General features: G+C 36.3%; 1 protein-coding gene across 8 annotated transcripts in view; it reads right to left on the reverse strand.

Annotated features, from left to right (window-relative positions):
- Positions 1 to 26194, reverse strand: part of LOC149530715 (26S proteasome regulatory subunit 7) — a 59632-nt gene extending 33438 nt beyond the window's left edge. Inside the window, exons 1-4 of one of the 8 annotated variants that reach the window (XM_089811421.1) lie at positions 26074 to 26194; positions 25319 to 25399; positions 22855 to 22984; positions 22688 to 22769 (exon numbers count right to left, since the gene is read on the reverse strand). In XM_089811421.1, coding sequence (XP_089667547.1) covers positions 22688 to 22769; positions 22855 to 22947 — 175 coding nt within the window. In that variant the 5' untranslated portion in view covers positions 22948 to 22984; positions 25319 to 25399; positions 26074 to 26194. Of the gene's footprint in view, positions 1 to 22687; positions 22770 to 22854; positions 22993 to 25318; positions 25400 to 26035 lie in introns of all 8 variants that reach the window. The other 7 variants (XM_089811419.1, XM_089811417.1, XM_089811414.1 and 4 more) reach the window with 7 other exon arrangements.
- Between the last annotated feature and the right edge of the window lie 1806 nt (positions 26195 to 28000).

Here is a 28000-nt window from a genome sequence, read left to right on the forward strand (position 1 = left end):
GGCAATTTGCGTTGTCCCCATGTTTTACATGTAAGAGAAGTGATTTTGTCTTCAATTGCCAAATTATTCTATATCTATGCCATACCACTTCATGTGGCATTCGCTCCACATTTTAAAACAAATGTTCAAAGATACAATTGTTGTTGCATTCATTTGCCCATAAAATATCCCTCCTTAAAGAGTACTCCAAAGTGAGCATAATGATGGAGGAGATCAGTCAAATATGGAAAAAGATGGCTGCTGTATCATTGTGGATAGGTGGACCAATAATAGACATTGGCCACTAATCAATGCCATTGGCACATGTTCAGCTAGCTCTTTTTTCTTAGAAATATTACCGTTCTGGGAGCAAGGACGACACATAGTTTCAATTTCAAATTTCGAAGGATGCCATAGAACAGGTTGGACCTTCTAATGTTGTACAAGTAATGACCAACTCAACCCGTGTATGTTAGATATTAGCTTAATGGTAGAGGATGTATACAAGCACATTTTTTGTATCCCATGTACATGCATTGAAAATGCCTTCAAAGACATCAAGAAGATAGGTTGGTGAGAACTGATGTGAAAGAAGTTAGAGAGCAACAATCAAACCTCACTTACTTTGTTGAAAATATTGTCATTGCAGGAACTACGCAAGCCCATAGATGCTAGACATGTTGTTACATCTCAAATTTTTGCCTGATTTAAAATAATCTTCTAGCTGTTAAGAATTCATGTGAAGTTAGTTGATGGGTAAAGTTGTTGAGATATTTGATTCATGTGAAATAGAATTTCGGTTATTAGTGATTATTTCATATGAAATGTATGTTAGTCGTTACAATGGACACTGAAAATTGAATATTTTGGAAATTGGAAATGACTGTCTGATATTTTATTTTATATTTCGAACTGTGGAAACATGTTATTACTCCGAAATCCTTTTCTTTTGCAAGACAACGTTGAAGGGGACAAGTGTTGCCAAAATAGGAGTTATGAATGGGGCACCTAAATGTACGAAGGATGAACATGAGCTAACCAGTTGAATTATAACATTATAAAAGCTCGAATAAGAAAGATTACCTTCATAATGTGGATGATCTCAGCATATCTTGCACATTATATCATGTCTTAGTATAATAATATCGTGTCTATATTCATACTTGTGTGGGTATAAAATATGTACACACACACACACATATACATGTATGCGAATCTCTAATTAATACACTACTTATATGTTAAAGCTACTCAAACAAGCATGAATATTAAGGGGCGACACTATCATATTAAGGCATGAATAAAAGCATTTTGTTGCTATTGGCAATAGTTTATTTTGCCTAGTGCGGGAACCATTTTCATATTTTCTTTATGTCATCGAACTATATGTTTTTATACCAATTTAATCATAAATTTCATTAGAAGGCCTTTTCGAACACCTTGCCACCTCAGTAAATCTTCGTAACTAAGCATGCACGCGAATCTCTCTCTGCATATCTTTGCTCGCCTGAACAAAGGATATATTAATATTGCCTCTTACCTTCTCAGGCAGTTCTTCCAAGCATCCTTGCCTTTAACCATAATTCATTTTACTCGCCATGTATTTTCTGCTCTTCCAAGCTAAGTGTGATCATCAACCGCGATTGTTTCTAAGAAAGTCGAGCTTGTCCAAGATTTCACAGCGTCCCTTTATACTGGACGAGAATATAAGATTGGATTGCACAGGGGGGTGGCATACTTACGCCAATATATTTGCATTTTTCAAGTCGTGCTAAACCAATCTAAGGGCATGCATTAAAATCTGTTTACTGTCTTATCTTACTTAAGTCGTGTATTTGATACTGTTAACTTGCCTCTTAAGAAAGGCTTCAATATTTTCTTCTTTTCCTTGAAATCCAGAATCGGAATGATTTCAGCCTCCACATTCTTCTTTCTATTAAATTAATATAAGAAAGGAGCCATCTTGTTATCGAAAGATCTTGCCTGTGATAACTTTTTGAATATGAATGCACTTACATTTGCTGTCAAAAAGTGCTAACTCATACAAAGATATGGTCACAATATCTCTAAGATGGGTGCTGCACCATATGATAAGGAATTAATCAGAATGAAAGCATACCTCATTTATGACGCCATAGGCCAGTTTGGGCATGAGGCCAGTTTGGGCATGAAAGATGGCAATGCTTATATTCTATAAACCAGATATCACTTAAGAAACCTCCCCAAAATTCATCCATGAGGGCTGGTATGGTCGAGATGAAGGGAGTGAATGGGAATATCCCTGCAATGACTGAACATGATCAGTAACAACATTCAGATCTCACTAAATAAGTTAGCTCATGGAAATCCTTTGTATAGTTTCGTGTTGTCAAGTTAAGCGGTTGGTGATCGAGCATCCATGTTGCCCATCTGAAATCCCTGACCAAGGTAGGTTAATGGCATGATTGCCACTGTGATCACCTGAGGTCAGAGTGCTAGCAGTTAGAAGATAGGTTGATTGAAAAGTGTCCACAACCTAGTCAGCTGATTAGCCGACACTAACACCAGTATGCTAAGTAGTAGGACAGTGGTGTCCCAAGCCTACTCCCAAGGTAGGTGATGGAGCCCAAAATTCCCGAGTCTCCATTTTTTATTATATAAAGAAACATATCCAGTTATTTTGGAAATTGTCCACTCATCTTATTTTCAATCAGTAAATTCAGGATGCATTTGTTCAAACTATTATGTGCAACCAATCCAAGTCATGTTCCAAATGATGGCAATGAATTCAAACTTGACAGGATCATTGACAATTTACAAGTGCTATGTTCACAAGCAATATGAGCCCTTTTTTAGTGATTTGTAATCACAATTAATCAACATCTGGAATGGCGTCAGTAAGTAAGGATTGAAATTTTATTGAAGCAGCAATCAAAAGCAAGAAATGTTTTTTCGAGAAGTTAAATCAGAACCACTATTATGATCCCTCGAACATCGTTATCATTAAAGTTCTGCGTGATGAGAAGTATGACAATTATCATTCACCATGCGCTATGAAGAACTTTGTGATGAATCAAAGCAATTACCCCTACTTGATAGTAACCAAATGTGACTCAAAGGAAGGTTTGTGTAACAGGAATATATACGAAGCCACGAAGTCAGCAGCAATTGAGATATGCAATAACGGCGAAGTCAAGAGATGGAGAAATATTTATTGATTCTCGTGCATGTTATTAAAGGAATAATCCACACAGGCATCCACAACGATAGCATACTGGTCCAGCCTAATGCAGGAAGGAATTCGAGTGACGTTTGAATGAGATATGACGGACTCAATTTCAATATTTTTTGATCATAGAAATTATAGCGCTAAGCCTTCGTCAACCCGTTAGTGATTGTTTGATGGTGTGTATCTGATGACGTTTTATGTTTTTTGCAGATTTGAATACGTGGAGACATGGAGACTTTCTTGCGGCAAGCATATTCATCTGAATGATGCTCTGCCTGTAGAAAATTATGCCATCACATGGATTTTCTGATGAAGCTTGCACGTCCCCAGTTCAGAGGCACACCAACCCAACCATTAGACGACAGCAGCCTTGAAACATACTCCATATTATATCCAAGTGCTTGCACGATTTCATCACAGTCGTGACTAGAGATTGAAATTGACGGAAGGAAGCCATTTAGCAGGAAAAGGATTACCAGGATGCCGATAGTTACATAAATGAGTCGTGTTAAACTTTGTTAAAATCCTGAAATCTTTGGTTAGTTACTTGTTACGAAAGGATGCATTATTTTCGAAAAGGCATAGTGCCTTTTCGGGTTTTTATAAATAGGAGATGTGAAAATTGAAAGAAGAGATAAGACAGATTCATATTTCTTTTAATTTTAGTCCAAAACTATTTTATATTATATATTCTCATCGGCAGAAGAGTGACCTGTTAAACTAAGCTTATGGATGGTGGATTTTTGGGTTAATTTCATTCGATCTGGATAAATTTGCTGTGGATAGATCATCCTTGAGGAGTATCTTTACTTATAAATTTTCCAGCGTAATCTGTGAGCGCATTTATTTTTATTTGCATTAGAGTTTAATTCGTTATTAAATTGTGTCCTTTATAAATGTCTTTTATTTATTTTTTATAAATATTTTAATATTCAGGATAAATGGATGGGATCATTATTGCATTTTAAATTCGATAAGCATAAATGTTGTGAAATATTTTATTTGTTTCCCTATTTATGTCTAATTTCTCTCTGTAAGAGTTAAAGTGCATTTTAGACTTATTTAAAATTGCATTTAAATAATTGATCCTTCACGTCTGAATATTAAAATTATTTATAAGTTGGATATATTAGATTTTATAAAGTTGTACATTTCAGTTGATAATTTTTGACTCTATTGCCCATCTAATCAGGCACTGGTCTTTTGCTCCTAATTCATAATCCATATGCTGGCAATCGCTTGAATTCTTGCCTTTGAGAAATTAATATATTCATAAATTGCATTTAAAACGTTATCTCCATCATTTTCTTTTGTTCTCGGTTCATAAATCTCAAGTTTAAAGTTTTTCTATATTTCTTACCATTTGGAAAATATTTATTGTGTTTGTGCTCTGATTGATCTATTTCAAGTGTCTTGGATCTAAGTGTTTTATCCAAGATCAGGTGCACCCGCCTCGGTCTTGCAGAGTCGGGAGTGCAGGGGAATCTAAGCGATTTCCGTTCGTTGGCCAAAACTGATTGAGAAGCCCTATCGAAGAAGTGGCAGGCTCTTGGATTTCCAATCTGCGGTTTTGGGAACCAACAATAGGGAGGGCCTTTCTCGATAGAGATTGTGTGGGGATACTTAAGGGTCCACGGTTGGGAGGTTAAGCCCATGGCAATGCTTCTCCTCTGTTCTGGATGCCAACACTTGCACAACACAGGGACATCATCTACTTTTCTCAAGTATCTATTTCATGTTTTCACATTTCATTTGATGTATATATTATCATCATGTATTTTAAATTCTGTTATTTCTTTGTTCTAGTTGTCAAAACCCCAAATATATGAAATGCAATGTTATGTTAGTTTTAAATAAATTTCATGTGAACCTGGTAGTTGAAATGATTGTTAGTTTCTAGTTATTTGAAATACAAGTTATGGTTAACTTATATCTTTCCTTTCATGTAAAAGAGTAGAATAACTGATATAACTGTCACTCCTTTCATTCGATTAAGATTATGATGCTATTTTGTTCAATTATTGGTTAAATAGATTTCAGAAAATTTAGCATGTTACACATGCCAACTAATTTATTTCGTTGGAGAGGATGTTGAGGTTCAAGACCCACTCTAGTCAATGATTATTAATCCAATGTAGGGTGATAGCTAATGATTATTAATCCTAGGTAGGGTGGATGACTTTAGACAAGCATATCTAAATAGAAAACTATGAAAGAAAGCATCCTAGATTGATAGTCGAGAATGATGTAAGAAATTCATTATTTTTGATAAAATGTTGATTTTTATGTTTCCAAATTTCTAACATATAAATTATTTGCATCTAAGTTTCAAATTTGTAAATTACTAAGTGTTTCTATTTAATTACTCAGTGTCAAGACAGAGGAAGAGAGGCTTCAATCTGGGGACGGCGGGAAGATCGTGGGAGGACGACAGTGGGGGTGGGGCATATTACAATAATAGATAATTGTCTATTATTAGTGAATGGTAATCTATTGTAAATATCTAGTTAGCTTTCTCTTTTTTAGCTTTATCTGTTAGAATAGAATATTTCTATTTTTTTTGTTAGTTTCCTAAGGAAACATTGCTTTATTCTTTTGTATCTATAGACCTCTAGGTCTTTGTTAATAACAAGTAAGTATTTACCAATTACTTCTATAATATGGTATCAGAGCAAGGGTTTTTAAAAAAATTCAAAAATAATAAATTTCCTTTCCGAAATTATCAGAAGCTCTTTTCGAAATTATTTGTTTAAAATATTTGCTTCGAACTAGGGTTTGTCTGGTTTTGTTTTCAAAGAACAAATCACACCTATACATAGCAAAGGCTGTCGTTTTTCCATGGTCGTGATCTGAAGCAAACTCCTGCATTTTTTAAGACATTTTTAATGGCCACATTTTTCTAAAAAAAGTGCCTGAAACACCATTTTTTGGTATCTATTTCTTCATAATCTATGACATTTTGGCAAGAAACCAATCTTCAAAGAAGAAATCGGCCATTTTTTTGCCTACAGACATTTTTTTGCCTCCATTGCTGCTGACTAGGGTTTTCTTCAAAACCCTAATTTCTAAGCTCAAAAAAATATTTTGATTTCAGATTAATGATGGGTTTTTCGAGAGCTACACTGGGTTGTCCATTTTTCTAGGTACCTCAATTTTTGTGCCTCAATTTTCAAGCTAGCAGATCCATAGAGCGACAACATATTCCTTCTAGGTTTATTAAGCTCTCTTCTGGGTCACTCTGTTTTCCTGAGTCTTCCATTTTTTGCCTCAAAGAACGTGCCTTCCTAGATTTTCACAAAATGTGTCATGGCATCTCTGACAAACATTCTACTCGAGCACAACTCCAAATTCAATGTTCGAAATTATGGCACTTAGAAGCAGCGGATCATCACAATTTTTGAATATCGGAACACCGATCAACTTGTTCTAGGTGTTACGAAACATCCAACTGCTCCTAGTTCTGATTAGGATACATGGGATCTGAATAATCAAGAGGCTATGATGCTTCTCAAATTATCCGTGGCTAATGATCAACTTTCTCAGATTCCATCCAGCAAGACAACTGCCGAGATTTGGACATATCTTAAAGGTCTTCATGACACTTCTGACAAAAGCAAAGCCTTCTTTCTGAAAAACACTTTATTTTCTATTGTTATGGATGAGTGCACCTCGCTCCAGGCACACCTGAATCAGATTTAGGAAATCCGTGATCAATTACTTGCCATCAATCGCAAGATGGAGGAAGAGGATATTGTGGTTATCACTTTTCGAAGTTTACCAAAGTCCTATAATCATTTTATCGAGACTCTCAACATCACATCTTCTGGTCTTGATTTGAAATTCACTAATCTCTACACTGTTGCTTTAGCAAGATCAGTGAAAACAACAGTTCGGTAGCAACTCCAATTCCACCTCCACAGAGCAAGCCTTTGCTACGAAATCCTTTTAGAAGGATAAAGGCAAGTTTTAGCAGCCATCTCAACAGAAATCTTTTGCTCCAACATCAGATGGTTCCCAAAAGAAGAACATTCAATGAAACTACTACCACAAGTTTGGACACATGAAGGTTGAATGTCGGAAACACTTAGCTACACAGTCTAAGCAATCAAGTTCGCAGCCCAAAGCGAACAGTGCAGAGCACACTAAGTAGGCAGATACGCCTTCATGGCTAAAAGACCTACAGATCATGTTAAGTCATCTACCTGGTATATTGATTCAGGTGCCTCTAGTCATTTCGCTCACTGCAGAGACTGGTTTACTTACTACCAGCCTTATTTAGACTCTGTTGTTTTTGGTGGCGGAGAAGAGTACACAGTTGTTGGCAAAAGCAACATTCAGATTCAGTGTGTTGGGAGGAATCTCATATTCCTTGATGTGTACTACATTCCAGGATGGAACTACTCTCAGTCAGTCAATTGCTGCAACATTCTCCACACTTAGCAATCACCTTCAATTCACATTAGGGCACCATCACTAATCGGGCGACTAAGTCTACTGTTGCAATGGGTCTTGAGGATCATGGTCTTTTCAGACTTGTTGATTCTGGTGATTCTCAGGAGTTAGCTATGGCTGCTCGACGGTCTTCTGTTAGCACACTTTGCGTCAACGATATGGGCACTTAAATGTGCATTATCTCTCACAGCTTGCTCAAGATGAGCTTGTTCTTGGATTGCCAAAGATTCAAACTCAACAGCTTGGAGTTTGTGATGCATGCCAATCTGAGAAGCAACATCGCACACCTTTCGCCAATGGCAACTCATGGCAAGCTTCTCAGGTACTTCAACTTGTACATGCCGATATCTACGGCCTTATGGCCACTCCTTTTGTTCTTGGGTCCAAGTATTTTCTATTGTTTGTTGATGTTCTCACTAGAAAAATATAGGTGTATTTCCTTAAATAGAAATCAAATGCATTTCCTGTATTTCAGAAGTTTAAACCTTTAGTTGAAAAAGAGTCTGGGAAATCTATTATTACTCTTGCCTCAAACAATGGGGGGGAGTTTTGTTCTAATGTTTTCTCCAGCTTTTTGGATACACATAGCATCAAACGCCAGTTAACCACACCCCACACGCCACAACAGAACAGTGTAGTTGAACATGGAACAGGACAATCACTGAGATGGCTCGATCCCTGCTTGAACACAGACATGTTCCGAAGAAGTTTTGAGCAGAAGCAGTTAACATTGCAGTTTATCTGTTGAACCGGTCGCCCACAGTGGCGATCAAAGATAAAACTCCAGAAGAGGCCTGGTCAAGTCGCAAGCCCAGAATCAGTCACCTGAAGGTTTTTGGCTCCCTTGCTTTTGTTTGGATCCCTAATGCGTAACGCACCAAGTTGGATGCCAAAAGTCAAAAACTCATGTTTGCTAGATATGGCAGTCTTTGCAAAGCCTATCACCTGATCAATGTTGAGACATCTTGTCTCATCTACAATCAAGATGTAGTCTTTGATGAGCAACGAGGACCATTCATACATGTCTCTCTTGATCTTGATCCAGTAGACCAGCCTATGATGGCTCATGATTTGGGAGTTCGGCTTCCATTAGGTCCACCTAATGGGAGGGCTCCAATAGCTCCTGCAGCTCCAGTGATACTTGTACAGACACCTCTGGCTTCTCCTGCAAGATCACCTCGCTTTGTAGATGCTTCGCCTGAGTTTGATCCAGATTCTTCTGATGAGGAACCTGATCATCATGCATCTCCTGATACTCATGTTGATCATTCTCTTATCCGGCCTAAGTGGTGGGCTAAGACACTTGTTGATCTTCGTGATGATGAGCTCATTGATGGGAGAACTACTTGGAAAAAGAGCAAAATTACAGATTTTTGTTAGCTTTGCTCTCATGGCCAACATTCACAATGTGTTTGAACCTCAAACATATTCTGAGGCTAAAGGAATTCCAGAGTGGGAATAGGCCATGCAATCTAAACACCAGAGCCTACTAAAGAACAACACCTGGGTCCTTTCTGATCTTCCACCAGGGAAGAAATCCATTGGCTGCAAATGGGTTTACAAAATCAAATACAAATCGGATGGTACATTGGACAAGTACAAAGCTCATTTAGTGGCGAAGGGCTTTTCTTAGCGTCAAGGCATTGATTATGAGGACACCTTTGCTCCTACTGCAAAGATGAGCACCATTATTTTAGTCCTAGCTATGGTCACACAGTTTGGCTAGAAGGTTCATCAGATGGATGTCAAGAGTGCTTTCCTAAATGGTGATCTCCATGAAGAGGTCTACATGACGCAGCCTCCTGGTTTCAAGGTTGTTGGTAAAGACCATTAGGTTCTCAGATTCGTAAAAGCCCTCTATGGCTTGACACAGGCCCCTCGGGCATGGTACATAAAAATTGATAAGTATCTCAGTCATCAAGGCTTCAAGAAGAGTTTACTGACAGTGACATCATCCTTCTGGTTATTTATGTGGATGATCTGATCATCACTAGGAGTTTGACATCTTTGATTCAGAGAATCAAACAGAATTTATGCCAATCTTTTGATATGACTGACCTTGGGCTCATGCATTATTGCCTAGGTGTTGAAGTTTGGCAATACTCATTTGGTATATTCATCTCTCAGTCCAAATATGTCAGGGCCCTATTAGACAAATTTTGTATGCAGGATTGCAAGCCTACATCTACCCCTATGGAGAAAGGTCTCAAGTTATCAGCAAAGTTTGATTCTCCTTCCATTGATGATACTACATACAGGCAACTAGTAGGCAGCCTCATCTACCTCTCTGCTACTAAGCCTGATATCAGCTTCGCAGTTGGCTATATTTAACACTTTATGACAGCTCCTAAGGCTGATCATTGGATGGCAGCAAAGCGTGTGCTTCATTATATGAAGTGCACTTCAAATTATGGACTTCTGTACTCTCGAAGTTCTAATCCTAAACTCAGTGAGTTCACAGATTCAGATTGGGCAGGCTCTATTGATGATAAAAAAGTCAATTTTTGGATGTGTTCACTTTGGGATCCGGTGCAGTCACATGGATCAGTAAGAAGTAGCAAGCAATTTCTCTCTCCTCTACAGAGGCCAAATACAGAGAGACTGTTAAGACAGGATGTGAAGTTGTTTGGCTTCATCTAATGCTTGGGGATATGTTGATGTCACCAGCAGGACTAACTACTCTATTTGTTTATAACAAAGGCGTTATCAAGTTAGCATGACATCCAGTCTTCCATGAACGAATCAAGCATGTGGATGTTCACTATCATTACATACGACAGCTAGTTGAAGACAGGACTCTAGATTTGCAGTATGTTCCTAACATAGATCAAACTGTAGACATTCTCACCAAGCCTCTTGGTCCTGATAAATTTGTCAAATTCAGAGGACAGCTTGGTGTTCTAGATAGATTAACCATTAAGGGAGGGTATTACAATAATACATAATTGTCTATTACTAGTTAATGTTAATCTATTGTAAATATCTAATTAGCTTTCGCTTTTTAAGCTTTATCCGTTAGAATAGAATATTTCTATTCTTTCTGATAGTTTCCTAAGGAAGCATCGGTTTTTTCTTTTGTATATATAGACCTCTCGATCTCTGTTAATAACAAGCAAGTATTTACCAATTACTTCTGTAATAGGGGATGGTGATGCTGTAATATACTATACATTTACCACTAGAAATGCTAGTTATGAAATAATGTATAATAGTATAAGAATAATAAGTTATAATACCAATACTTGAACATAGCAAACTTGCAACATGAATATCAAAAATATCATAAAGATGATTACAATTAGTAGCATGATATCAAAACGAGTACAGAATCATGTAAATGCATTCATAAATATGTATATGAAGTACATAACAATGACCTTTACAATATCACAATAGACCCCCCTTCTATCACAAGTGCACTTTTGCTTGCAGAATCCATGTATATGAAGCCTATAACAATAACCTTTAAATAGCCAGTAAACCCCTTTCTATCACAAGTGCACTTTTGCTTGCAGAATCCCCTCGGTAGCACAAAGGCAGTGGTGGGGCTTTGGGAACCCAGGTCCCTCACCTGGGTACATGGGTTGTTTTTGTTTTTTGTTTTTTTTGGCGTGGTGGGGGGGGGGAGTCGCCAATTTACACTAGTATTTTCCTTCTTTGCAAATAAGTTTATTCCATCTCAATTGTGCAGGTCATAAAGGTTCTAATACAAACTCTCCTAGAGCTAAAGAGATTTGAAAGACATTTGACAACATGCTTAGGCAAAATGAAGAAAGCCATTCATTTCATGGAGTCTAATAAGGGATTTTTAAGAACAACACTAGGCACATTCTGACACAAGGGTGGGACACTAAAAAATCCCTACTTCATATGGAAACCTACACACTAAATCCCAAAAGATATGCAACAAGTCTAGGAGAGTGCCTCCAAGTAATGAAGCAGAATGCAAAGTGATGAAAGGTCTACCTCGTTCAAAACACAATGGCTAGCCTCTATCAATTTTTGGAATCCAAAATTCAGCAAACCAAATACGAGGCCTAATAGAACTACATCAACTCAAACAGACCATATAGAATGGTCTCCTTTCATGGTTTGTCAAATCCTCTATTGCAAAAGTAGTTGGTCTACATAAAACTCCATCTAGTCAATCAAGTAATAGGCTTACCTCTCAACCATTGGACAATTAGTGGTCGGTCTACATAGAGTTTCATCTTGTTAATTTGTTTGTAACTCTCATGATATGTATTAAGGTTCCATAGCAAATGGTGACTATTTTAATAACATCGTCATGTGAATATTTGAAATTGTCTATATTTTGAAAATTTTGCCTTTTCTTTATTTACCCCTAAAAAAATGGCATCTATGAAAATCCATCCTAGAAACGTATCCCCCCCATCTGCTACTATCCATGTCCTAAACAGTTAGAGTAACATAGATTTTTACTTATACTCCCAAGAGATAGATTTTGATTTGCAGTAAGAAACTAATATAAATACCTTGTAAACTACCTTTTGGGTAAGATTCGTGTACAAAAGTTAGCTCATGTCTGTTGAGCCAAGATGGTCTTAAATATCTTATACACTTCTATAACTCAAAAAAAACAAGTCCCAACAAACATGAAAAAAGTTTTTCAGAGACGATGCTGTCTTTTTACCAGCTATAATTATGGTCACATATCCAAGCAGAGCTTTCTTAGAATTAGAACTCATCCTTCTAGTAGGGAGCAACTGAACTATAAAGTTTGCATTTCTTCTGCTATAATAGACCCTAGTATTTGTAAGTCTCAACTTTTAATCAACATACATAGATTTTTTATTTTTATGATTGTTTTAAGTAAGTCAAAAAATATTGCAATATGCCAAGAAAGAGGAAAAGAGAAATGAACACTGAATCTTCAGATTAACAAAATAACCCTCATTTGAATGTTTGTCATTGTTGTCAACACCATTAATTCAAGCTGAAAATTAATCCCATGCAGCGTAAAAACTGATTGTCAAGTTGATGTTTCCAAGATTATAGGTTGGGATAGGTATTAGATTCAGTTTAGATGGCAACCGAAGTAGCCTAATGGAACCATAATTTTTACAGTAAAAGAACGAAAGAAGAAAACATTACAATGGAAAGAAACAGCTGCCTCAGTAAATGGTTATTTTAACAGTATTTACACAAAAATAGATGATAACTGATATTCAATTATCACAGGTTAAAAAATGGGACAAAGGGAAAGAAACATGGCAAAGCTAACCTTAAATGCATAAACAGAAAATTTTCAAACAACAGGAAAAACATAGGTTACTCAGTAAGCTGCAGTTATTATTAAAAAGCTGTGCCTGTTTAACAGGAAACTCACCCAGAACCAGCCAGATATGAAGCACTGATAGGCAATGATCAAACGAAGTTAATCAGGTTTAATATTCCCATTCTTTGCTTCTATGTTATTGTTGACTTAAGATTAAAATCCAGTGGCGGAGGTCAACAGTGTCACTGCCTTGGGCAGCTAAATGTTTTCTTTTTGTGGGCTTGCGTGGGTTGGGATGCTGTTGTTATTGGTAGGGTGTTTATGCCCTTTTAATGTATTACATTGATATATGTATGTGGGGTAGGGAAGGTAAATGTTTGTAATGCTTTTGGCCAACTTTTGCAATTGGCAATCTGATGTAATTCCTCTTTTTAACCTTAATGAAAAATCAAAAAATGTTAACTATCAAAAAACAAAATCCACAGGGGAAATTTATTAAAAAAATAAATCACTATACCATAGGGAACTATTAACTCAAATCATCTGTCAAAAAGATAAAACTAAATGAAAGATTTGATAGTCTACAAATCATTTTAAAGAAACATAACACTTTCTCAATAAGATATGACTAAATAATTAGTACCTTGACATAGCAATACCAACCATGCTTTGAAGCAGAAAGATTTCAAAGGAAAAAACATATTAAAGGAAATCCAAGAGACAGTTATACAGATAATTGGTAAACTGTTGAATAAATTAATGAATGAACAAGACATTCATCTATAGTTTACAAAGAGATGATGTTTCTATTATGAAACAGTAGTAACAATAAGAAACATTTCAATATGTACAAGATTTACAATATTGACCATTAAACAAAAATAGAAATTTATGAAGATATTATTCTAAAACCGTCCCTTAATGGTCAAATTGTCTACTACATCAAGGACACCCCGCCCCCCCCCCCACACACAACTTTACAAACTAATCTGGAAGTAGGAACCTGGTGAGAATATAAGCAGTCTGGTCCATTGTAGGAACATACTGCAAATCCACGGATCCATCTTCAACTAGTTAGTGGATGAAGTGATAATGAAGCTCAATATGCTTGGTTTGCTCATGGAATGCTGGATTTTTGGCAAGTTTGAGCATCCCTTAATTGTTGCAAAAGATGTGTGAAGTGCTTGCTTGAGCTATGTGGATGTCTAAAAGCATACTTTGAAAGCCAAACTGCCTCACAAGCTGCTTTGAGTATTCCCTGATATTCAGCTTCCGTCAAGGAAAGAGCTATGGCTTGCTGCTTCTTACTAGTCCAAGTGATGGCACGTGTGCCCAAACAGAGGACATGCCCAATTGTGGACTTCCCATCATGAACAGAGCCTCCCCAATCCAAATCTATGTAACTGACAAGTCTGGTATCTTTGATTCATCCATAGAGAATACCATAGTCTAAAGTGCCCTCGACGTAGCACAAGATGTGCTCACTACAGCCCAATGATCTGAAGTAGTTGTCATGAATCAAGATATGAAACTAACTGCATAGCTGAGAAGAGTCTAGTTGCAATGAGATAGATTAAACTTGCCTAACTGTGGATTCATTCTCGATTGAAAAACCAGATTTGGGCAACAACATTAGACCAAACTCTATAGGTGTAAATGTAGGTTTGCAATCCTACATTTTGAATTTGTCTAGCAAAGCCCTTGCCTACTTATTAGACTAAGAGATGAAGATGCCATGAGACTGCTGCCAAAACCTGATACCTACGTAATAGTGCAAAAGTCCTGGGTCATTCATGTTAAAAGACTAGCATAAATTTCATTTGATTCCCTGAATCAAAGATGCTAAACTACCACTATTATTAGATCATCAACATATATAACCAGAAGGATGATTCCCCGTAGTAGTACTGACATGCAGCTTTGATTCAGGACTCCTTTGGAAACCCTAACCTGTGAAGCACTTATAAATTTGCATGTACCATGTTAGAGGAGTTTGTTTTATGCCAAAGTCCTTTCACCAATTTGAATACCTAGTGTTCTTTGTTGGCAACCTTAAATCTAGGGGATTGCGTCATCTAGACCTCTTCCTGTAACTCGCCATTCAAGAAGGTACTCTTGATGCCCATTTGATGGACCTTCCACCCACACTAAGCTATCATGGCTAGGACTAATTTGATGGTGTTCATCTTTGATGTTGGAGCAAAGATCTCCTGATAATTGATTCATTTATGCTATAAGAAGCCTTTGGCAATGAGATGAACCTTGTACTTATCCAAAGTACCATCAACCTTGTATTTAACCTGATAAACCCATTTGCATCCAACCTGTTTCTTCCCTGGAAGAAGATTTGACAAAACCTGTGTTATTTTTCAGCAAGCTATGGTGCTCGGTTGTTAGAGTGTTCCTAATCAGGTATCCCTTTCGCATCTGTGTATATTTTCTAGGCTCATACACACTTTGAATGTTATCTATGAGAGAAATTTATAGAGTCAAAAGGTTTTCTCTTCTTTAAGGTAGTTAAACCCTTGATGAGCTCATCATCATCAAGATCGTCAATCGTCTTAGCCCACCATTTAGGCCTAAGAGTAGAAGTGCCAACGTCAGAAACAGTTAATGCAAACGGATCAAGTTCATCAAATTGAAGATTGGATGAATCTTGAGGAAAATTAGGTGCTGCAATTGCATGTCTACATGATCCTATAGAAGAAGTAGCTAGTGTAGGTGCAAGAACTGGAACAACTAGAGCCCTCCCATCAAGTGGACTCAATGGAATACAGACTCCCAAGTCTTAAGCCTTGAGAAGTTGATCCTTTGAATTTATTACTGGAGGAGAGAGCTAAAACGAGAGCTGAGATGGCCTTCATTCCTCATCAAAACCCACATCTTGACTAAAAATGACAATATATGTCTCAATGTCAATGAGATAATAGGCCTTTTGATTATTGTTGTAGCCAATTAGTAGAAATTTATGACTCTTACTCTTAGAATCCAACTTGGTGCACTCAACATCAAAGATCCAAACAAAAGCAGTGTTGATAAGTAGGAGATAATTTCCACAGCAAGTCAAATTGTGATATTGCTATCAGGATTTAACTGTGTGATTTTGGGTCAAACTCATTGACCCATGTTTCATGAGTAGTGATACAACATGAATCCATCTCTCATGAGAATAAATGGAACACTTAGCACTCATTGGATCTAGGTGATGCTCAAAGGGGTGAAGCACCGGGACTTCCCGGGAGGTCACCCATCCCAATACTACTCCAGCTTGAGCGCGCTTAACTACGGAGTTTCCTCCATGGTTAAACTTGTCAAAAACATTGAAATGATTGATTCTAGGCTTTCGGCCTAACCAAGCCTCTTTCGTAGTCTTCTTTGTGAAAGCTACTATAGGAGAGCAGTTGAGAAGATAAATGATAGTGTTGACTGCTTCAGCACAAAATTCTTTGGAACACTCTTGTGTTCAAGCATAAACCGAGCCATTTCGGTGATCATACAATTTCTCTTCTCAATGACACCATTTTGCTAAGGGGTGTAGGGTGTTATTAACGAGCATTTCTATGCCATGTTGTTCATAGAAATGGGAAAAGGCAAAGTTACAGAATTCTCCCCCATTATTAGTTCTAAGAGTAACAATAAGTTGACCAGACTCTTTCTAAAAATGCTTTGAATGTTTGAAACAAAACAAACACCTCTGATTTCTTCGAAAGGAAACACACCCACATCTTACGACCGAAATCATTAATAAAAAGTAAAGATATTCCAAGATCCGGGAACAAAAGGAGTAGTCATAGATCTACAAATATCAGCATGGACCAATTGTAGTACCTTAAAAGCTCTCCAGAAGTCACCATTTGAAAATGCAGTCCGGTGCTACTTTCCAACCTGACATGCTTTGCAAACTCTCAAGTTTTAGGTCTAGATCTCAAACAATCCAATATGATGTTTTTCTTGAACAAGCTAATAGAGATAGTGCACATTTAAGTGCCCATACAGCTGATGCCAAATGTACTAACAAAGGAGCACTTAGTGGCCATGGCAAACTCCTGAAAACCACCAGAGTCGACAAGTTTGAGTAGATCATGATCCTCAAGACCCACAACAATAGTAGATTGACTCTCACGATCAATGATACTACACTGATGTGAACTAAAGATTGTGTCATGCCCAAGAGAATGACTATGACTAACTAAGAGAAGGTTGAGTTTTGTTCCTAGAACACAATACACATTTGAGGAAAATCAATTTTCTCCTGCTACACTAAAACTATATATTGCCTTTTTTTAACAATATTGCACTCTTTCCCTGCTCCAAAAATGATATTATTTGTAAATGACTAAAAGCCTATAAACCAATCAAGGTGATGAATGAAGCGATGGGAAGCACCTAAATCAATATACTAGACAGAAGATTTCACATGGTTTGCTAGTCTTTTTAGCCATGAAGGCCTAAAAGGCAAACTTGCTCGATTCAGTGTGCTCCAAATATTTGGTTAGGTTGTGAACCACCTTGCTTGGCTTGTGCAACCAACTGTTTATGTCACTCAAGTTTCATGTGACCATACTAGCAGTAGTAGTTGCACTGAATGTTCTTCTTTTACGAGCCTTTTGATGTCAAAGCAAAGGATTTCTACTAAGAATACTAAGAAGATGGGGATTTGGTTGTGAAGGCTTGTTCTTTGGAAGATGAACTAGTACCACTATTGAATTGTTGTTTCTAGTGATCTTGTTGTAAAAGTATTGTGCACAAATGGGAAAACTTGAAGTCAACATTAGTTGAAGCAAAATTGAGAATCTCAACAAAATTCTCATAAGAAGACGGTAGATCTTTCAAGGTGATCACAACCAAGTCTACTTCTTCCATTTTGTGCATAATTGCTTCCAACTGATCTCAAATGTCCTTCATTTTAATGAGCATCCTACAAAGACGCTTGTCCACCATGATCATGAATAGTGTGTTCTTGGAGAACGCACGACTCTTATTAGAAGTTTCATGCAAACCTTGTAAATGCATCCAAATTTTTGCAATTGTTTTGCTTAAATGAACTTGTGGCAATTGATCATCAATGACTGGAAGTTTGATGAGCATGACAGCTTCCCGATTTTGCTCATCAAATTCATCCTACTCCTTGCCTTCCTTTTCAAGACAATCAATCTTGCTGAAAATAATTTTGTCAAGACATTTGTATTCAAAGATCATCATCATAGGCTGCTTCTAGAAATTGTAGTTTCTACCATTGTATTTCTAATTCCCCTTGAACAGAATATTCGTTAGAGATGCCATCACTAAAAACAAAGGTCAAAGATGGTTTGACTGAATGATAGCACGAATATTGAGGCAGGATAAGAAATTCTGAATAAAACTAAGACAAAAAAAGCACTGATTTTGAGGCAAAACAAAATAAATTTGGGCACATGTCCCAATGCCCAAATGTTGGAGGGCTCAAAAAAATTCTAATAAAAACCTAGAAGAAATCTACAATCAGAATTTGATACAGACCAGTCAGTAGCAAAGTAGAGGATGCAAGCAGAGATGGTAGATATGATTACAATAATGGGTCATAAGAGCCAAAACATGTCATCATCAATAGAAAACCTGTCGAATATCAGCAAAAAGGGTTCAAAATGAACAGAAATGGGAAGAAGAAAAACAAACTAACATTGATTGAAATGGGCACAAATAGAAGACAACCTAGCACAAAAATGGTCGAGTGCTACCAAAAAAGGGTTGTTCAAGCCTAAGAAAAAATGGTATCTACAGCAACAAGAAGCTCTCATCACATGTGAACAGAGACTAGCCACCAAGGAACAAGTGATGCACAGAACAAGAAGCCACAAAACTAACCAAAAAACGTTCTTCGTAGATCAGTCAGAAAAGAAACCTCATAGGATCAAAGAAGCAAAAAACAACAATGGAAATCTGACATTTTTGTTGTGAAAGAAATAAACTAGTCACATCGAAGCTTGCAAAGGAAAGACGCTGAAAGAAATGACACAAAAGCCCTAGCCATGGATTGGAATAAAAATATGGGTTTGAAAAACTCAACACTACGTGGGTTTGTAGGAAAGAACAACCAAAATCTTGTCTAAAAAATATCCTTTTCAAAAACTGAAAAATTTTCATCTGGAATTTTTCAAAAATAATTTTTTTTTTTGGATTCTAGCTTTGATACCAACACAGGTAATTGATAAAATATTGAATAAAGTAATTAATGAATGAAAAAGAGGTTCATTTGTAGTTTATAAAGAGACAATGTCTCCATAATGAAACAATACTAAGAATTAGAAAAATTCTAATATGTACAAGATTTACAATATTGACCATTAAACAAAAATAGAAAGATATCTGTGGAGACATTATTCTAATAACAATAACCACAATAAACTATTAACTAAGGTACAATAAAGGGGCAAGGGACAGCAATCTTAAACAAGGGATACAACTGTTTTTAGCAATGATATTTTTTTTGTAGCAGTCACCAGGTTAGTGGGTGAACCTTAAGCAAGGGATACAACTACTTGCAGCTGTTACCAGGTTAGCGGATGATAATATTTAATTTAAAATTTTAATGAAGTTCATATCCTAAATATTTTCCCTGATGGCATCCTATGTGATAAGGAAACCTGGCGCCAAAGAAATGCAATTTGAGTTCCATTTCTCAGAGGGAAAAAGCAATTGAGGGAACCACAGAAAATGTAGCAGGCTTCCTTACTCTGACACATTGCATGAGAGCTTGCTAACAAATCAAATGCCAATTGCAGCCACTAAAAAGGACTGAATCCCTTATATCCACACCTTGGGCTCCTTGTCTCAGCTTTGCAACCACTGACATTTGTCCACAATGTCCCTATCCAGATTAAAGCATCTGGGACAAGATACTGCTTGAGAACAAAGCATCCAGAATAGCATTGGTTGTAAGGTGTTACTCAATTTGCACAACTCTTTGCCACCCTCAAAGGTTCTCATACTTGCCATACATGTCAAAAAGTGTTGATGGTTATGCCTGCATATTTTTTCTTTGCACATTTAGTCCAAGCTGTTTTCAGTTTATTCTAGTTTGATGGATTTCAGTTTATTCTAATTGCTAACTGGTTTATGTACAACATAGTTTCAAATAACTTTAATTCAGAATTTATTTAATTATTTCAACAATATGATTCTGTTGCCTCTACTGTAAAACCATTGATAATCCAAGGATTCACCACAGATGAATGAACAATTGTTCGCCACTGACTATCATTTCAGATCCTGACAACCACTTCCTTAGCCACTTTTGACAATAAGTGTCCATAATGCTTGGCTGTCAGCTATAGTTTTCCATTGCTTTCCATCATCAAAGTGACAGGCAGATTGTGTTCGAGTATTTCATTAATAGGTTAGTTTTAGGTTAGATGAAAATAATATAATAAATATATAATTACCTGGTTAGTTGGGAAGTTGTTATCCCGTAAGTGGTTATACACTGGAAAAGTAGCTTGATATATGCTAGTGTTGATCAATGTAATGATCATCCAATTGAAACTCAATTGAATCAATAAACATCAATTTCTCTGATTATATTCATTAATCTGTAGCAATGATTCGATTTCTGCTTCTCTGAGATTTAAATACCAAACAAGATCCTGGTGCAAGCCTTAAACATTTACGATTAGCCAGGTTAGCACTGCAACATCATCTAGCACAGCTGTAATAGAAGACCATGTGTCTTCACCAGTCACTCAGCTTTCAGGATTTGTCATGCAGTTTGGAATCCTTAGTACACTACTATCTGATTATCCTTATATTTCCTCCCATATAACATCATAAAAAAATGTAAAAAGAAAAATTTTGTTCTGTGGCAATTTTGACACGAGTGCAAGTTAACATTATGAGCATTCTCCATTTCTATGGGGTAAGTCTGGGTTCCAACATCATCTTCAGATGGAAGACACAATTTAGGTACTATCAGAATAAATGTTAGTTCATGAAAATGCATCACAAATCAAGCCTTAGAAATTTGGATACGGCACAAGCCATCCTATAGCCTATAGGCCACCGAACCAAATCCCATTTTTGCTTTGACCTGTAAAATTTATGTGTTCAATGATGATGCTGGCCATGTTTCTAGGTGCAAAACGAAACCCACTTTTTCTATTATATAGATTTTTTCCAATAAATTACAGTGATTACCCTTTTTCTATTATATGGACATTTTCCTAATTTATTACAGTGATTACCACAAAGAAAGAAGCTCCAAACCCACAGTTCTGCTATGAAGTTGAGAATTTGAGATCACCAAAGATTTCAATATCATAATGGTTAAAATTTTAGTGCATCATTCCCAGCTCTGATTGATGATGCTAAAAGGATGTTGAGTTCTCCTGTTTAAAGCTTGTTCTTGCAAATTGAATGAGGTCAAGAGCTCAGACACCGGTATACCAATTATTGCATAATTTCTTAATTTAGCAAAGACCTTTCGAAATACTTCACTCTCCTACTCATTACAAGACATCATACCTTTGGACACAAAGCATGAATTTTAATGTTCAAAAATATATATTTTTTGGAATACAGTAATATTATTTCATGAAATTTTGTTACCATATAAACTACGATTTTACATTGTTTGACTTTCTAAAAAGGCAAAATAGTAAGCAATCATGTCCTGTGTTTACTCTGCATGGACAGGAGCCATAGAAGTAATGAATTGATTCTGATTGCATGTAATCAAATGTGACAAGCATATATAATCAAATTTTCTACATTATATGATGAAACTTAAAATCCCATGGAAATACCCTAGAAACATGGAGGGAGCTTCCACAACAAATATAAACACTATCCAGCATTTCCAATATTTTTTCGGTGGATCTCCATTTTGCTCTTAGAAACCCATCAAAATTTCATGTATTTGTTTTATTTGAAATAATTTTAAATTTGTTACTACAAATTTGTAAAATGTCTATCAATTGCAACCTACAAAAACTACAATGGCTCTATGTCAAACTTTTAATATATTGGTGGATTAACTACCAATGGCTGAGGTTATAGGCATACTGGCATTTTACAATGGGATTAAAAAGCGTCTGAATATGATTTTTACTATATTAAATTTAAGAATAAAGACCTGAAGATTTTTATAGATACGTAGCATTGCATTTAAATTCTACAAAACTGTCTCATAATATATGTTTAAGGTCTAATGTGAACCCTGATAGTTATAAATATAAACAAGCCAGTAGTGCATACTGCTTTGTCTCTTGTAGATTTATTTTATTTTTGGTTATTTCTGAATAATTGAATGATAAAAATAAATCTTCTCATCTGGTCTACATTTGACAATTTTTCATTATTTGGATTGATTTAGACCGTTCATATTGAAGGACTATCAAAGGTCTCTTTGATGTGCATGGGGCTTTTGGTTCACAGCAGAAAGGGCATGACCAATGCAGAGTTACTAAAAATCATTTCCAATGAAGGCATCCTAAATAGGCAGGGAACAGAGAGCAAACAAATTGGCAAGGTCTAGTGCATTTTCATATGGGTAATGATATTTTAATCCAGTATCATAACTGCAAGAAATAAATAAAAATCTCTGTGTGGGCTTTCGCAGGGATGTCATCTGCTCCAATTTGGCATCTGGCTTTGTTGTGACCATTAAAAGTACCCTTACCACTTACATCTTATAGGTCCTATTATAGATGACCTTCTAATGCGAGAATTATTAAGCATGGGGTTACAGAATCCTTCAATTTTAAAAGCAACAGAGCCAAAACAAATATAACAAAAAAGGAATATTTAAATTAGGGTTTTTGAGGTGCTTCACTCACCGCATAGGTCGTTGACCTTCTTAGCCATTTCTTTTATCTCCTTCTCAGCTTTCTTTATAGGAGTCGAATAAGGCCCCAAGCCCTAGAGTGAAAAATAGCATTTCAGCAGAGTAAAGAGGTATAAGAAAAGAAAAAAAATTAAATATAGTTGTGAATAGAGAGATTACATAGGTTTTAAGGAGTGCGATGTCATCTTCATCTAGAGGGCGAGGGTTGCTATTGTCATTGACAATGTCTTCTGGATCAGCAGTGGGAGCCATGTCTATACCAAACCCTTCTTCTTCCTCTTCTGCAAATCTGCAAATCTGCAAATGAAATATTTACCTTGAAGCTTTCACAGAGGCCTTTTAAAAGACTCCAACATACAACCTATTCAAACACATTCCTTTGGACACTAAAAGCGTCACTTTTTTTCTTCTTTTGGTTCAAAGCAGAAAGGGCATGACCAATGCAGATACTCAGAGATCATTTGCAACGAAGGCATCCTTAATAGGCAGGGAACAGAAAGCAAACAAGGGCTCTGGTCGAGCAGGAGTCCCTGCCTTATGGAAGGGTGCAAATAACAAAGGAGATGTAATATCAAGAATAGAAATAGCAGCTGAAGTAGATAATTTACCAGAGAGGAAGCCCAATGCATATGCAGAAAAATGTAAAAATTAAATTGGAAGGACGAGAATGAATTCACTAGCATGTTTGGAAATAGTAGTTCATGTGCATTAATAGTGCTGAATAACAAATGCAATTTAGTGTAGAAGGAAAAATCGGTCATGCAATGCAGAAAGGTAAATATTACAATACTAAATAGCAGCTGTTGGTAACATGTTTTGATATTATATTTGTTGGCTATAAACATTGCTGATTAACACTGTAGTAACAAAATTTCTTTGAAATCGGTGACATGTTTTGATATTCTATTTCTTGGTTTTAAACATTGTTGAATAACAGCTGCAGTAACAAAATTTCTTCCAGAGAGGAGGGAGAGTAATTGAGTACAGGTGACATATAGACATGGCTCATTCCACTGCAAGAACAGAATTTAGATTAGCTTACAAAGATGAAGCTTGAAACGTGGCCATCAACATAATGAAACAATTGGTCACTAATCAACGAATATTGACATTTAGCCCAGCAAATGCTTGGTTAAGGATTAGTTTGGTTGTAATAGTTATGTCTGTTGCAATCATTGTAAAGATTGCAGACCACTCTTTAACAGTTTGTGTATTTTTATTTAGTTCTAATTTTTCTCTAAATCTGCTTAAAGCAAACTCTAATTTTTTCAGTATATAGATGTCAAACATTTCCATTTGGAAAAGAATACTAATAAACATTTTTTTTTTAAATTGAATGTATTGTAATAATTTTAGGCATTTTCAGTGTGCAGTAAAATATAACCATTGAATTCTAAATGTAGCCAAAGCAACTTGAATAAATCGCTAAAAACACATCTTCTTTGGAATACACATTTTGATACTTTTCAGGAATCAGAAATCTCCTTTAAGGAACCTGGAATTTCAGAAAGGCACCAGAAGAACACAGTTTTCTGTTTCAAGTAGAAATGTCGACAGAAATACCTTAGATGGGCATTTCTAATGAAAACGGTGTTTCTTCTATTAAAAAATGTAATGACCTATAAAATTGAGGTTTCCAATAAAAATTAAAATAAATTTCAATACTGTAGAAAAAAAAAATACACTAGTAAAAAGGCTAGCACAAAATTAAATGTCAAAGGCATCTCTAACTGCATAGTAGGCATACCCAGAGAATGCTATAAGGGGCGCAGTTTCATAGATAGCAATGCAGACAAGGTAATGATTTGACAGACACAAAAAAAATGGTAAACAATGTACAAGACAGATTTAGTATCAGCAATGTTGCGAGCAACAATGAGAAGAAGATTTGTGGCTATTTATTTTTCATATATAAGTCGGCCTACTGCTCAACACATCCGAGCAATTTCAGAATACTGTTGTGGCGGAGAGACCCTTCAAGATGTGTGGATAGTAGATACAGATTGTATCTCTTAAACTTCTTGTCATGTTCTCCATTTCAATCATCATATCAGTCTTCACCTATTATTGTTCATTTCATTTAGGTAACACTAACTGCACACCTAGGTTTCACTGACTTGTTTGGAACAGCATGTAAGAGACAACTGGTGTTCACAGCCACCCAGGTTCAAATTTTGACTACTTGTAAAATTAGTGTGCAGCAGCCATCTTTATCCCTAGGAATTGTAAGGACCCTAGGGCCTTGCAATCATACCGGAGATTTTTTTTAAAAATCTGTATAGGAAGTGAACTTGAGGAAATTGAGAGCAAAGTATCTCAGATGAAAATATTTAAGAGGCAAAACAGCCATATGCAAAAGATTCAAAATGGATTAGTCTACATTCAAATACATGAGCTCTGCCCGCCTAAGATTGGCAAGCAAAGGAAGATTAGACAACATTAGGAAGCAAATGTTGAACAGTTCTTATGATTTACATTTCTAAACAATGTTTGGAATAAGAGAAAACGGGTATATTGTTTCTCGTGTATCAATATAGTAATAAGCCAGCAATAAAACAACTAGATAATAGCTTCTAGAACAAACCGTGTGTTTGTTTGAAAGATCTCAAATTTTATAACTGACCTCTTGTTTTGGAGACGTATTGTGGGAGAAGCTAGTTGATTGTACTCTGCAACTTTTGCTGTCCTGGAATTTACCTCTATTCTACGGATAAAAGCAGAACCAAATACAAAATGAATAAACTGCTTACCAGTCACGACATATATGAAGTGGGATACACTAATTATGTTCTGCAGAAGTAAAAGGGCAGCGTGTCGGGTCCAATAGGATAGGTATGTCGACCCGTCCATTCGCTATATGCGTGGTATAACACAACTATAGTAGCTGGGCTCTCCCTAAAGGTCCTGTCGCGGTGGTCGAGCCCTCAATAAATGGTAATCTCCGTCAGGGAAAGGGGAAAGACACAATCACCCTATTGGCGGAGCTCCTATCGCCACGGGGGTAATCTAAGGCACAAGATCATTCAATTTGAATTGCTCTTCCCCGAGCCTCCCCTAAAATTCTATGAGACATCGTTTTTTGGAGAAACGGGAGGATCAGATGAACTGGGCAGCACATGTCATGGTTTCAGGGAGAAACAAATTCAGATTTTAGAGAAATTTCAGCAATGAAAGTCTAAACACCCATTCTTTGCTCCTCTTCCTGGTGAGGAGAAAAAACCCTTGAAAATGCTAAGACCTAGCACAAATTACACATGAAATCTATTTTTTGAAACGTTCATAAGACAAAACCCAAAACATTCATAAGACAAAACCAAAAAAATTGTATTATTTTGTTTACCTTGCTACGCGGGATGCACTATAGGTAATGGCTGATACCTGTGACAACACTTAAAACCGTTTTCCACAAGCAATATACAGAAAGCTCATCGCAGTCCACCGTTCATATATCCATTTCCACTCTAGTGCTCTATTTCATCCTTTTTCCTAACAAAGTCGCACGAACAAAGCCCTCCGACAGAGCATTAATTCATGGCCATCCTCTCCCTCAACGTCGGTTCCTTTTTCCCCTTTTTTTTTCCAATTAAAAAAACAAATAACGCCCAGAAAATTGGCCGCCCACCAATCAAAAATTCGAAAATTGATCCTTATAATTCAATTTAAAAATACATGCTCGAAAACTTTGGCTTGCAGAACTTTATTTATGCTAACTCATAAACGAGAACTTTTGTTCTGGACTGATAAATTGGCAAGGTAATGAAAGTGTAATCTAGTATTATATCCACTAGCACGTTGCTCGAGAAAGAGGTGCAATAGTTATGTCGATAGTTTTTTTTTGAAACAATAAATTCAAAAGATTAAAATAAATATTTCGAATTGGTAGTGTAGATTTTATATATAGAGAGAGAGAATAGAGGTATATACATTTGGCATATCTCTTTGGAGGTTAAAAAAATGTAAAATTATAATAATATTTGATTTAATGTAGGACATCCCAGTTCAAGAGTTGATTTGAATTGCACATTTTTTGAATTTTTTTAAAATTGTAAATAGAAACGTAATAGGAATCTTATTTGTGGCAAGGCAGCAAAGACCTATACATAAGAAAAAAATAAGATTAATTCTTAAGAAGAAGTAGATATGAGGCAATTTTAGGAAATGTAGAAGTAGTGAAATTCTAGAAGCAACAAAAAAGACCTGAAATACTTAAAAGTTTCTTGAGCATTTTTTGTGTGTGAACACCTTCTTTGAATTCAAAAAGTGTCAACCTATAGAAAATAATAGAGAATTACTTAGGAAGCCACACCAAGACACAAGTAAATGAAAAAAATGGATATTTGTAGAATGACAGACATTATCTTTTTCTGTAGAAGTAGCTTCAAACATATGGTCTTGATGCGAGATTAAGTGCAATCGTGCTTCTTCTTTCTTTCTAATAATATTGTATGGATTCTTTTTCATCTTACAAAAGCGCTCAAAAGAAAAGGAGGGCTCTATACGAAGACCTTGGATGGATTTGACTCTAGAGATTGCTATGAAGGTGAGGCCTTGTCTTTCAGTTTTACCTATAACAATTATAGCCCTGCCTAAGGTAAAACCCTGTGATTTGTGTATAGTGATAGCCTAGGTTGTGGCAAGAGGTATTTGTGTATGATTGCCTTGGGAAATGGGTTGTATCGGAATGGTTTTTGGGTTTGTAGGATCCCAAGGTGAACCAGTATAACTACTGAACTATACCGTGACATATGAAGGCAAGAAAGGAGGTTTACATCCTATTGGATACACTATATCTTTTACCTCTCCAAGAGATCCATTAACAAGACCAGCAACAACCTAGAGGTTTTTTGTAAGCATGACACGATGAAGTTTACATAATAAAGCTTCTTTAGGTAATTGGTCATCATCAGTCATTTCCTCAAGCATGCGACGTGTATTTATTGCAATGCACATTGTGATAGGGACATTGAGCTCTTTTAGCATTTTCTTGTTGTGAAGTAAAACTTGTTTACTGGTAGCAAACAAATGGGTTGCATGGTCAAACTCAATCTGTTAATTTGGAGTGAGGTTCTTGTTTGTGTGAGTCATTAACAAATCCCAATCATGTAGCATTGGTTCAACATTGTGCATATTGTGTAGTGCTCTGCGAACTTGTATTTGAAGTGAATCATCACCTTCCTATCTAAATATCATTTCTAATGTTACCACTATATTAAAAGTGTGTCACAATTGTTTTACATTTGTGTGAGATGCATAGAGTGGTTTATCCATAACTAGTGGAAGTTGGGCTAGGTCACCTACAAGAATC

Source organism: Cupressus sempervirens, chromosome 11 (assembly GCF_028749045.1).
Source record: "Cupressus sempervirens isolate cs-2001-9-10 chromosome 11, ASM2874904v1, whole genome shotgun sequence".
In the NCBI taxonomy this organism is placed as follows: Eukaryota; Viridiplantae; Streptophyta; class Pinopsida; order Cupressales; family Cupressaceae; genus Cupressus; species Cupressus sempervirens.